Genomic DNA, 13,638 nt, shown 5'->3' on the forward strand with positions numbered 1-13,638 from the left:
ATTCAAGATTTGCTTCATTTTGGTTACTGGGAATGATCTTCTTGAATCTCAGTAACTAAGTCATACTTAGAGTCTATAGTACATTAAATAAAATTCAACATTTTATTTGTGCATTTTTAAGCAGCCTTAGGCACTACTCAGAACTAAAGAGGAAAAAGGAAGTCAAACAAGCCATGTTCCTGCTTGTTTTCTTTCTTGAAAGCTTCTTAATAAGAATCTTTTCTAACCAGAGCATGGAGGGAAGACCACGAGTGCACAACCATTATCCAGTTTTTATTTTTCTATCAGTGAAGATGACAGTGTATACTGTTTACAATTCTTCTGCAGTTCTGCTTTACCAAGGGTATGTGTTAGAATAATTTAACCATCCAATATTAATATACTCCTAAGGGGGAACCTCTAAGATTCTTCCAACAGCTCTTTTGAACATTGTCTCAAATCATTCTAGAATAGAAATGGCCTCACATTTCATGGAAGTGTTTCAAAAATTCTATGTATTTAAAAGCATGACTTGAGAGAACAGCAATCTTTTCATTTCACAAACAGAAAATTTATGCAATGATCAACTGGCAGATGGTTTTACCTTTTTTATTTTGAGGTAAGTGCTGGAGTAAGTATTGTCAGCGGTACTATTAATGTAAACATAGCTTCTAAACAATATATTCTGTTAAAGTAGAGAAGACTATCTAGGCAATCAGAAATCTGATTTACATATCATTGCCTGGTCTATTCCAGCTTTCCTTAACTTGGAACCCTCCAGATGTGCTGGACTACAGCTCCCATCACCCCAGCCAGAATGTGGATGATAAAGCTACAAGGCTAACACACCTTAAAGGCACTAAATTAGGTCAAGCTTATCAACACTTAGCTGGTTATAACTCCCTACAATCTCAGGTTTTTTTTTCAGACTTGCCTTAAAAAATGTGATTCTAAATGTGAGAGTTTTTGCACATGTCATACTCTCAGTCACAGAATCCTTTCTTGGTGAATAAAATGTCACAGAGTCCTTTCTTGGTGAATAAAATGTCAGCAGTTGTCTGAAAGATATCAGCAATACCCATTAAAATAGATAAATAAGAAAAGATCTAAGCTAGGGTTTACAAATCAGGGCTGAAATTCAAAATATTTCCCTACTGGTTCTGTGGGCATGGCTTGGTGGGTATGGCAGGAGAAGGATATTGCAAAATCTTCATTCCCACTACACTCTAGGGCCAGCCAGAAGTGGTATTTGCTGGTTCTCCGAACTACTCAAAATTTCCACTACCAGTTCTCCGGAACCTGTTAAAACCTGCTGCATTTCACCCGTTACAAATATAGTTTTCTTAATCAAAGGAAATACATAGAATCTTCATAAGGAACTTTTGTAGTGTCCTCAATGCCAGTGTTAGAGTATTTAGTAGCATTAGTTATCTGGCAACCTTGAATTCCCACGGAATCATCTCAGATTTCATGGCAAATATAAAGAGATTTATAAAGTGGAGATGTAAGGTCTAAAATGGATCTCCAAGGCTACTCTTGGATATCTATATTTAGGACTGAATTGTCAAGTGAGGAGCAAGACATGTTTCAAGAGCATTTAGGATTATTTTCAAAGATCTCATGATAATGATAGCAGTATTGTTAATAAAAATCCATCACAGTTGTTGTTTTTAAGGTTCTTGTTTAGTGTAAATTGTTGTTGTAGATAAGAAGTGCAGAACAAGGGAATGTTCAAAACCCCAATTAATTCACAGCTATCATGTGATGCAAAATATGAACCTCAAAATGAACCCCTTCATTTTATTCCCACAGGCATTGCTCTGTGAAAGAAACTGGGCTAAGAAAAAGTGACTTCCATAGCTGAAAATGGCCAGGAAGCTGAGTCTCTCTGGAATTAATTCAACACCTTAAGCACAAGACCTTTCCCAGATACTTTCTTCTCACAAGGTAATGACTCTGGTGGACTAGCTCTTTAAAGAACAATAGTGAAACAAGCAGATAGAAGTATACCTTTAATTCCATTTAAATGTGCATCTTAGATTCAGTACAAATATAGGTGATAGTCCCATAGTTCCTAAGGCAGTCAACATCTCTTTCAACACAAGACCATTCAACAGGAAACAGTGTGTGCAGAAAACAAAACACCAATCTCTTAGCTTGTAAAACAATAACCTTTAAGAGATGTTGCTCCCTTTTGGGATAGCAATGTTCCCTTTTTGCACAATGATACTACTTTGGGAGTAAATATTGGCACTGTAAATGATTTTTATTGTAGTATAGGGTTCAACTCTCTTCATAGACCAATAAAAAATAAACTCTGTAATAAATAAATATTTAAAATAAATATATGCACTCTGAAGATATATAAATTAGGTCCATCCTGAAGGAAAAAATAAATCCAGATTTTGCTTCCCAGTTACCACAGTCTTCATAAAGCTCCATGTTAACCATCCACATGGTTATCAATGATGTTAACCAGCCATTTTTTCCTTCTTATCTACAGCCAACTCCCATTCACTTTAGGTAATTATTTATGCTCCAAGTACAGGATCCAGAGCAGTTTTGTTAAGTCCAGTTCAAGCATCTTCTTGACTAGCACAGAATGAGTGTACCTAAAAGAGGCTGGTCATCTAGACTTTAATATCCATTCTCCTAAATCCAGAGATTAGGCATGAAGGCTTGTCTACCACTAAACAGCTTCACTGATGCCTGCTTTCTAGATCTCAATAATTTTCAACATTTAGAAGTTGTTCTTGCTTTTGGAACTGTAGAGGTTAAGATCCTGTTTTTCTCTGTGGTTGTCTTCAACTGATTGCTAACAGGTCCTTGTAGAGCTCCGGCACTCTTTCGGGATCCACCGGTCTAGGCAAGAAATGGGTGAATTTCTGATGCCTTTTGGACCTTGCCCCATCTCTGGGACTGCCATCTTTGTTAAGTGCCACAAAGTATCTCCGGCCTGAATCTCCATGCTTGTACACGTTGGAGGAGTAGGTGTTATACCAGTTCTCTTCAAACTGTTCTTTGAAGACACATTCAGGAGTGAGCTTTTCCTACAGGGTGAAAAAAAGAGAAGTCTCTTCAACCAAAATATACAGACATGATGATAAGAGATGATAGAGCTATTCCTATGTTGATTATTACCTCAAAAAGTATGTTTCTTTCTGGTGTGATATTTTTCACAGTTTTATTTCTTCACTGTTTAAAAATAAAGATATTGTTTTAATAAATTATTTTATTCTGCAGAGGATTTTTTTTATCAATAAGGAATACAGCCTCTCTTAAAGCTCTGCCTGCCTATACAACAATTCCTACATTTCTCCATTTATCATACTGCATAATATCTTCTCTTTCTGCTTCCTTTCTCATCAATGAATCAACGAATCTAGGTTACAACTTGCTTTATAAGATTGATACTTGCACTGAAATATTAGCAGACATACAACTATGGACATCTTTAAGTCTTTTGGACTAGTAATGCTCATTTTCCTTTTCCCCCTATCGTCCCTAATTATTTGGACCCTTAAAAACTACAACATTTTATATGCAATAATACTTGTCAAACAAGCTTTGTTTCAGGTTATTTTATGCACTAGATCAGGGCTGTCAAACTCCCGGCCTGCAGGCCACGCCCATGCCCGGTTTAGTGAAGGGAGGGAAGTCCCAATACATCACGTGATGCTGCTGTGATGACATGAGTGTGACACCCCTGCACTAGATCAAACTTTGCACATTTTATTTTTCTCCTTTTGTTTTACAGCTGCATCTTAAACCTGCCTTTTCTCCGAGAAGGCGGCTTACTTGGGAAACTCTTTTAATTTTATTATTATTTATTATTTTTTATTTATTATTTATTTGATTTTTATACCGCCCTTCTCCCGAAGGACTCAGGGCGGTGTACAGGCAAGATAAAACATACAATGTACAAATTAAAATGCAATTTAAAAAATTTATTTTAAAATTAGCCTGAAAAAATTAAAATATGCCAAGAACTAAAAACCCCATTTAAAATTAATCAAATTTACAAAATTTAAAACTAAAATTCAGTTCAAGCTAGCCCCGCGCGAATAAAAAGGTGTGTCTTCAGTTCGCGACGGAATGTCCGAAGGTCAGGTATTTGGCGTAAGCTCGGGGGAAGCTCGTTCCAGAGTGTGGGAGCCCCCACAGAGAAGGCCCTTCCCCTGGGGGCCGCCAGCCGGCATTGTTTGGCGGACGGCACCCTGAGAAGTCCCTCTCTGTGAGAGCGTACGGGTCGGTGGGAGGCATGTGGTAACAGCAGGCGGTCCCGTAAGTACCCAGGCCCTAAGCCATGGAGCGCTTTAAAGGTCGTAACCAACACCTTAAAGTGCACTCGAAAGGCCACAGGTAGCCAGTGCAGTCTGCGCAGGAGCGGTGTTACGTGGGAGCTATGCGTAGCTCCCTCTATCACCCGCGCAGCTGCATTCTGGACTAACTGAAGCCTCCGAGTGCACTTCAAGGGGAGCCCCATGTAGAGAGCATTACAATAATCCAAGCGAGAGGTAACGAGCGCATGAGTGACCGTGCACAGGGCATCCCGATCAAGGAAGGGGCGCAACTGCCGAACCAGGCGAACCTGGTGGAAGGCCCTCCTGGAGACAGCCGTCAAATGATCTTCAAGCGACAGCCGATCATCCAGGAGGACACCTAAGTTGCGCACCCTAACCTTTGGGGCCAGTAACTCGCCTCCAACAGTCAGCCGCGGCTGCAGCTGGCTGAATCGGGATGCCGGCATCCACAGCCACTCCGTCTTGGAGGGATTAATTTCTCTCCATCCAGACCCGTACGGCCTCCAAACACCAGGACAGCACTTCAACAACTTCATTGGGGTGGCCCGGGGTGGAAAAGTACAGCTGGGTGTCATCAGCTTACTACTGGTATCTCACCCCGAAGCCACTGATGATCTCACCCAACGGCTTCATATAGATGTTGAACAGCAGGGGCGAGAGTATCGACCCCTGCGGGACCCCACAAGTGAGGCACCTCATGGTTGACCTCTGCCCCCCTGTCAACACCATCTGCGACCGGTCGGAGAGATAGGAGGAGAACCACCGATACACGGTGCCTCCCACTCCCAATCCCTCCAACCGGCGCAGCAAGATACCATGGTCGATGGTATCAAAAGCCGCTGAGAGGTCTAATAGGACCAGGGCAGAGGAATAACCCCTGTCCCTGGCCCTCCAGAGATCATCCACCAATGCGACCAAAGCTGTCTCCGTGCTGTATCCGGGTCGGAAGCCGGACTGGAACGGGTCTAGATAGACATCTTCATCCAGGTATTGGGGTAGCTGATGCGCCACAGCACTCTCTACAACCTTCGCAACAAAGCGAAGGTTGGAGACTGGACGATAATTACCCAAAATAGCTGGGTCCAGGGAAGGCTTCTTAAGGAGGGGTCTCACCACCGCCGCTTTCAAGGCGGCAGGGAAAAGCCCTTCCAACAAAGAAGCGTTGATAATCCTCTGGAGCCAGCCTCGTGTCACCTCCTGAGTGGCCAGTACCAGCCAGGAAGGGCACGGGTCCAGTAAACATGTCGTGGCGTGAAGCCTCCCCAACAACCTGTCCACGTCCTCGGGAGCCACAGGGTCAAACTCATCCCAAACGGACTCAACAAGACGTGCCTCCTCTCCCTCGCTTGGATCATCCCAATTTCGGTCCAGACCGTCCCGGAGCTGAGCGATTTTATCGTATAGATAACCACTAAACTCCTCGGCTCGTCCCTGCAAAGGGTCATCCTGCACCTCCTGGAGAAGGAGGGAGCGGGTCAACCGAAACAGGGCGGCCGGGAGGTTATCTGCCAACGCAATGAGAGTGGAGGCGTAAGAACGCCTCGCCTCCCTCATTGCCACTAGGTAGGTCCTAGAATAGGAATTTTATTCCCATAACAATAACATAACAATGATCCTGTGAAGGAAGATGGGCCCAAAGTTATTCAATGAGGCCTTTAATTTGTATCTCCCCTTTCCAAATGTCACATCTAAGTCATAAATTATATCTGCTATCCTGGGGTTATACTAACCTCTCTTTGCTAAGGAATTTCTGTCTCCCTTCTAGCAGGGATATCGACTTCAAAAAAACAAGATGGCAGCCCCCTTGGTGTGATTGAAGCTTCACCTGTTTTTTTAGGCATCTCCACCTCAAAAAGAGGGAGAACTTCATTCACACCATCACAGCCCTCATTTTGACATTTTTTTACCACATCCTGCACACTCCTAGCTTCTTACATTACTTTGAACTGACAGATCACACTACCCCAGTTGGCTAGAACAATGTTGTCTCCTCTTATATAGACTGATAAACACATATCATATTGAATAGAATACTGAGGAATGAGGCAATAATTAGCAGAACTTGTCTGCCCTTTTAGAAAAAGAAATAATTCATGGAAGAACATGCTTTTCCTGCAGACGTTGTTGAGTGGCAAATGCATTCCTTTATTAAAAGGTGAGGTTGGCAATTATTTTGCATCTGAAGGCCATGGTTGTGTTGATTTTCAGCTGTGTACAGGTATTCCTCAACTTATGATCACAATGAGCCCCAAATTTCTGTTGCTAAGTGAAGCAGTTGTTAAGTGAATCAGTGTAGTTGTTAAGTTTGTTATTAAGGGAATCTGGCTTCCGCATTGACTTTGCTTGTCAGAAGGTTGCAAAAAATGATCATATGACCTCAGGACACTGCAACTATCATAACTGAGTCAGTTACCAAGTCTCTGAATTTTGATCACATGACCTAGGAATACTGAGTTGGTCATAAGTGTGAAAAACAGTCATCAGTCATTTTTAGTGCCATTGTAACTTTGAATGGACACTGAACATATGGTTATAAGTTGAGGACTGCTTTATATCGGTCTTGTCTTTTCATGTCAAAAATTCCCTATATGATAATGGAACTTTTGTAAATGCTATTTCTCCTTTGCATCACTACCTGGAATGATCAAGTGATAAAGGGCTAGTGTTTGCCCACTTGGTCATTCGAGGAAGTACTGCAAAGAAAGAACTATAAAAACAACCCAAAATGTTGTTTATGAAAAGATAGAAAAAGCTAATATTCATCTTGTATGTTTTAAAATGTCCCTACATGGCTTCCCCATTGACTTTGCTTATCTGAACTTTGATCACATGACCATGGTCATAAGTGTGAAAACCAGTCAGAAGTCACTTTTTTCAGTGCCATTGTAACTTTGAACAGTCATTAAACAAACTGTCATAAGTCAAGGACTACTTATATTTGCCTTTGTTTCCCATCTCGGACTGGTTGACAATTGCACCTAATTTTGGCAACCAAGTTTTGGAAAACATAAACACCTAAAGATGCCAACAGAAAACTATTTTTCCTGGAACTGAGTTAAATAATCAAGTACAAAAAATATAGACAAGCCCCCTCGTTCTCCAGAACTTAGAGAGTTTCAGTGAAAGAATGCTTTTGAGCTAGATGGATCCATGGTACAATTCTATAAAGCAATTTCCTAAGCAGTTATTGTCTTTGCATTGATGAAACTCAGGTAAATTTCGAGTGATTCATTTAACATCTTAAGTTATCTAAACACGAGACTGTAGTGGTGCAGTTTATTCCAGGTAGTTCTCACTTTGTACTAATCCACTGAATACTATTTTTCTTACACTAAGTAGCCACTTCAAGGCTGCAATCCTTCTTGTATTGTTACCAGTGACAAAATTCCCAGGGATTATAAAGATTACTGCTAATGTGAGTCTGTAATATGAGCCTGGATGATAAGGCACTAATACTTACAGAGCCATAAAGCTCTCCTTTCTCATTCATTCCAAGGTAAAGGCCACTGTCCACTCCTCGAATACTGACTAATCCCACGGCCACACTTATGAATTCAAGAATACCTGCATTGAGAAAAGGGGAAAAAATATTTTTAAGGCTAATTTGATGCAGAAAAGTCTGTGTATTAAATAGAAATAGATGCACAATTATATGAGATGAATTCTAAATTGATTGATTGATTCTACAGTATATAGAATGGTGTTATCGAAGTACTCTTCATAGTACTATAATACTGTGATATATATTGGTGTTGACCCAATAAAAAAGAGCATTGTTAGTATCTTATTGATTTCAGTGAAAGTGTTGAATTGTCCTTAAATCTCTCCAGCTGCAATACACAGGAGTTACAAAGCAATGTTATTGGTTGTGCCATACTGTGTTAAACAATAACAGTGTTCAAATATTTGGATTGTTAAAAAGAAAAGTGTTTGATAAGTGATTATATATATCTCCAGCCATATTTTCCTTTGAAATAATGCCATGTGCTTTAGCTGGGCTTTTGAACACCTATGTTTTTCAACAATGTTCTATTTTCTGAATTATTTTCTCTCTAAGGAAAGCTAATTATTTTTTATCATAATCAGCCTTTGGAGTTTAATTGAAAAAAAATGTTTGAGACGTGGGGTATCTTGCTACTGTTACAAGGCAGCCAAATCTTTTGCAAAGATCAGATATTTAGTATTTTATAAAGACTGCATACTCCATCTTTTCACTGCCAATAAATCATCAGAGATTTTGGAGTTCCCAATATTCAAAGTTCCATTGAAAGATATGGGAGGTATTCTGTCTTTCTGATATCATTTTCAAAGACACGTTTTTCCTCCCCAAATCATAATAAGCAGGTGATTTAACCAACAAAGAAACCACATCAGTCAAAGCTACTGAGAATAGTGATAGAATAAAGAAGCCCCAAGAATGTTTGATCTCAATCTCAAACATTTTTCTTTTTTTCTTTTTTTGCAATTACTCCATGTTTACGTGCTCTAAGAAGCTTCTCTTCTGCACAGAATTTTTGGTTGAACTAGAATTGAAATAAAACTCCTGTTTATCAGTTAAGATCTTTTACAGCAGATTATTGGAAGTAATGAGAATTATCAGCTGCACTTAATACTAGTAATAATACATTTTGTAAACATTTGCGGACCAACCACTAAGTAGTAGTAGGTTTCTTCAGAGAAGACTTTCTCTTCAACACTCATTTGTTTGTCCTCCCTTACACATTTAGGAACCTCTTTCATTCAGTATCTAAATCCCTTGTAGTTCATAAATAAAATCCTAAATAAACTAGTCCAATATATTGCAGAGATTTAATTAGATTTTGGATACTATGGTATCAGAAAAGTGTGTGTACAATGTATACAGGGCAGTGTGTACAATCTAGCACCTGCGTTACATTGGACTCATTGAGTAACATTCTCTATCTTTGGACAGTGTGATATCTTCTGTCTTCCACACAGACTAAGTTAAATTCAGTTGCACATTCTTGTGGAATCCTGCATGCATGTCCTTATGCACAATTCTCACTGGAATACCAAAGGACTAATACCCATGCAAAGAGACAGGAGTGCATTGTAAACAACTATATATAGCAAAACATGCAATTACTTTTTTTAAAAAAAAAAGAAGTACTGGAAAAGTTAGAAAGACTGAACCCGGCACACAGGTATATCATCTCTCAGTCAGAGCAATATATTTGAGTTTATACAGATTACAATTATACGTGTAATAGTTATGCATTTATATAGATCACAGTTTGCTTTTAGCACACATGTGACTTATAAATATTAGAGCCTGGTTTTGAAAATGAAAAGTCTTGATATTGGTATCCTTTGATTAGAAACCATTGTTCACATCAAATAATGCCATACTTCCCACGTGGGAAACACATCCACATCACAAATAAAATGCTATCTCTGTACATTGATGTATTAAGTGTCTTAGAAGCTGATTGTATGGATGCTCTGCTTGTCAGTTACGGTTGTCAAGCCACAAAGGATATAGTTTAGGCACTTGCTGCATGGGACAACCTGTATGTAATTCCAAGCAACATTACCTACATGGATGGATTTCCCATACTCCAGTAAGGCATTGTGTGTTAAGTAGTCCATAGGGATGTTGAAAAGGCGCTCTGTTCATGATCAAAGGAACATATCCAGGGCCTTTTCTACCAGTTTGTTGATTGTATTACTTGAAATACATTTTTGCAAACAGATTGCCACTTTCCCCCCCCTAAACTGATCTCTCTACCTCCTGCTCATTTGGTGTATGGGGGAGGCTGCTGTCCCAACACTCCATTTCGCTATTAGCTCTCTGCAACAACGTTAACCCAGATCAAGATGCTACTCATGCAAGCGTGCGTGTTTTTAATCATCCACTGCCTGAGATCCGTTGCTATACCATCTGTTGCTATAGGATGCTTCCGTCACAAGGGAAGAAACTGCAGAAGAGAGCAGGTGGAAGGAAGGAAGGAAGGAAGGAAGGAAGGAAGGAAGGAAGGAAGGAAGGAAGGAAGGAAGGAGAATGGGATGGGGATGGGGATGGGGAAGGGGCTTACCGAAGAGGCTGTGGTCTTGCCTAGTGCCTTGAACGCTGCCGTCGGGCAGGATCTGCAGGTGGAAGCCAGTCCTGCAATACAGCTGTCTTCGGCGTAGGATGCCCTGCAGGTGGGCTAAATCCGTGGCCCCAGCCGCGACGCCCCCTCGGGATCCCCCCTCCGCTTGGGTCAGGCGGTCCCCTAGCAGGGGCGGCCTCTCCCCGGCAGGAGGCAGAAGGAAATGGGAGCCCACCTGCTGGCTCATCCCCTCCAGGCCACTTAAGAAACCCCCCACTTCGGCTAAGGGGGCCATGGAGAAGCCCAACCGGAGGGCTGGCGAGAACGGAGAGGGAGAGGGCAGGAGAGGAGCAGCGAGAGCGAGAGGGAATCCCTTGCCGAGTCCGAACTCGGGGCTCAGAGCCGGCGCTGGAAGGGGTCTGGCAGGCAAGGCGGACTTGGTATCAAGAGAGCAACTGCCTGTCCCGAGAATCTGTCCTCTCCCGGGACATGGGGCTGGCGGGGAGGCTGAGCTGGGCTTGGCATCAACATCGACAGCCGCTGCAGGTGGGACGGCCGGCGATGCCCAATTATTTGCCGCTGCTGCCCGCTGGTAGCGCCACCGGCTCGGGCTGTCTTTGGGGAAACCGCCGCCGCGATCCAAGCGAGGCCGCTCGAAAGTGCCACAACAGCGCGCGTGGGGGAATCTCTCGCTATATATATGCGCGGGGCAGGTTTTCCCCCCTGACCTATGCTAATAGCACTGAAGCTGAAGCGCGCCGGGAAGCTGAGGCGTTTGAAATCTTAAACCGAGCTGCTTTTCCCCACCTCACACCTTTTTCCCCCTGACGAAGGGGACTTCCGAAGGTGCCCCGGCCTCCCTCCCTCCTCCTCCTCCTCCTCCTCCTCTCTCTCGCGCGCCTAATCGGCTTCCAATTTAGCCTTGGAAACACGCCTCTCCCTCCCTCCCTCCCTCCCTCCCTCTCCCCCCACCCGGGTTGTTGTCGACGATGCGAAAAAGGATGCCGTCGTTCGTTCCTCTCCGCCAGGCTCCCTTTTGATGTTGAAGCTTCTCGCCGCGGACGAATCGCGAGCAGCAGCAGCAGGAGCCCCGTTTGGCAAAGGTGGGGGGGGGGAGGACCCTGGAAGCTTGCCGCGTATTACGTGGACAGGTGCAGGGAAAGGTAAGAAGGAGAAAGGGCGTTACCGGAGGGTTAGGCCTGCTGAGACACACATGAAAAGAGGGAATGGGGGAGTGGGGGTTGAGAGAGAGGGGGGAAGAAAGCAAAAAAGATCTAACAGGTCGACTGCTCGATTTTTCAGAACACTCATAAAAGTGTTACATGTATTATCCTTGCCTTTTATCTAATGCGTTTTCTTCCCCTCAAAAAAAAAAAAAAGGGAGGGGATTTTTCTTCCCAAGCGAATTGGCATAGTCAGTCGGGGTTTCCCCTTTTCTTAAAGGATAGGTTTTTCTCAGCTTGGTCTAACAGAGGCCCTAACAATAGCCTTTGGGTATTGTTTGGGTGTTTAACAGTATTAGACCAGAAGAGAAACTGAGGAATGCTTGGAAAGCTTTCAAGACTTTGAAAGAGCTGCAGGAGAAATCAAATGTATATTTTTTGGGGGGAGGGACCACTATGAGTTTTGGCTAACTATAAATGTCTTCATTTTCATCAGGGACAAATAATATTCCTTTGTCTATTTTGGCATCAGGGTCTCTGCTAGCAAGCCGGTTAACAGTGGAAACATATTTGCCCTTTTTTTGCAATGTATGTGGAAGCTGGTAAAAATACCAATCACTAAGATTTCAGGTAGCTCCTGGACCAAATATGAATGTAGGCATAGATCTTAGTAAGGACCTAGAAATAGGGGTCCATAATATGTTAATGGATCCAGTTTGATTTCCTGCTTCAGATGATGGAGTAATCTGATCCTACTTGAGACTTCAATCAAACTGAGTGACCTTGATTTTTTCTCAGCCTAGGAAGAAGACTAGAAAGCTGTGTGGACCACATAGTTACCAAGAACCAAGACTGAGTCAGGCAAAAAATACTTACATTTTCATCATTATCTTCTTATTACTGGGGTGACGGAGGGTAATGTTCAGCCTTGACTAAACTTAATCTTGCTGAACTCAATTATCCTACTTTTCTAGAAAGGTATGACATAGGCATTCAGCCCATGTTGAGTAGCTGGATAAGCATCTACAGCATGATCACATATGATCTGAAATAGTGCAAGCTGGTTTCCTCTTCCTTCAGTTGAACACACACATTTCTCTTACCATGCAACATAATTGGTGTGCGATTTTCTTTACTATACACTCCACGTGAGGAGGAAAGGCAGAAGCTGGCAGTTGTTTGTTTGTTTATCCCTTGGGACTCAATATGTTGAATGCATACATGCTACTTAAAGGGAAATTCTAAGCCTGTTTACTTAGAGGTAAGTCTCAGTAAGCTCAAGAGCTTATTATTAAGACTCCAGCCTGTTGCATTTCAGGGCAAAAAAGATAATGATAAAGTCTTCTTCAAATTAAACTTGGCTCTTGCTGTCTTCATGCACAAAAACAGGAAGCTTTCTTGGCAAAAGCACAGAAGTGGTCTGTCTTTGACTCCTTTGAATTGTGTTTTTTACTTCCAGTTTAGCCTCATATGCACATCTGCCTAGAAATTCAGTTCAGTGAGATTAACTTTGAGATAAATAGTATAGGACTGCAGACTAAGTTTAACTTTTGGTGTGATGTGTTAAATATAAACAATGAAATATCTTCTAATATGCTTTCATCAAAACTTTAAACTGCTAGCTTTTCTTGGAAAATGTGGATTTGCCATCTCATTTCAGCTATCCTATAATTCTTGAGCAGTAGTGTTCCATCTAGGATATATTTTTAGACTAAGATCTATTATTTTTTTCCATAAAGTAATAGAAATATGGAAAACATTGGGAGAAAATAGTTTGTCCTTCTAAAATATGCTTTCCTCTCTTATCTCTATTGAACTTTGGGAGGTGATATAAAATGTGTACTTCTTTGTTAGTTAGCATCCTATGTTATGAGCATTCTGGATTTTAAAGATGGTCTCTGTAACCATTAGCTGGATATTATAGGACATACTGTTTTGTATTGTGCCATGAAAGAGCTTTAATAAACTACAAAAAGAGAGAAAGAAAGAAAAATCAAGCACTGGAGGAGGAAAAACATTCTGAATATTTTTTTTAAAGATGCATGTTTTAACATGAATTTTTAAGTAACTCAAACAGCAGTTTGGTGGAAGTGATTATGATTTATCAAGTGGAGTTGAAATAAATGTCAGTCTTTTGCT

General features: G+C 41.6%; 1 protein-coding gene across 1 annotated transcript; it reads right to left on the reverse strand.

The window, feature by feature from the left end:
- Positions 1 to 2,184: 2,184 nt before the first annotated feature.
- FGF20 (fibroblast growth factor 20) lies at positions 2,185 to 11,068 on the reverse strand. Its single transcript, XM_058193192.1, has 3 exons — positions 10,340 to 11,068; positions 7,744 to 7,847; positions 2,185 to 3,029 (listed from the first exon to the last, which is right to left on the reverse strand). The coding sequence occupies exons 1-3, from the start codon at positions 10,629 to 10,631 to the stop codon at positions 2,784 to 2,786; spliced, it is 642 nt and encodes a 213-aa protein (XP_058049175.1). The 5' UTR covers positions 10,632 to 11,068; the 3' UTR covers positions 2,185 to 2,783.
- Positions 11,069 to 13,638: the final 2,570 nt, after the last annotated feature.

This window comes from Ahaetulla prasina, chromosome 8, assembly GCF_028640845.1.
Source record: "Ahaetulla prasina isolate Xishuangbanna chromosome 8, ASM2864084v1, whole genome shotgun sequence".
NCBI lineage: Eukaryota > Metazoa > Chordata > Lepidosauria > Squamata > Colubridae > Ahaetulla > Ahaetulla prasina.

What these genes read in the sequence shown, in the direction of transcription:
- FGF20 (XM_058193192.1), bottom strand. Translation starts at nt 10,631, where the DNA reads ATGGCCCCCTTAGCCGAAGTGGGGGGTTTCTTAAGTGGCCTGGAGGGG. An exon ending in GCAAGACCACAGCCTCTTCG is followed by an intron (nt 7,848 to 10,339) that starts GTAAGCCCCTTC and finishes TTCTCAATGCAG; the next exon opens with GTATTCTTGAATTCATAAGT. An exon ending in AAGGAGAGCTTTATGGCTCT is followed by an intron (nt 3,030 to 7,743) that starts GTAAGTATTAGT and finishes TTCACCCTGTAG; the next exon opens with GAAAAGCTCACTCCTGAATG.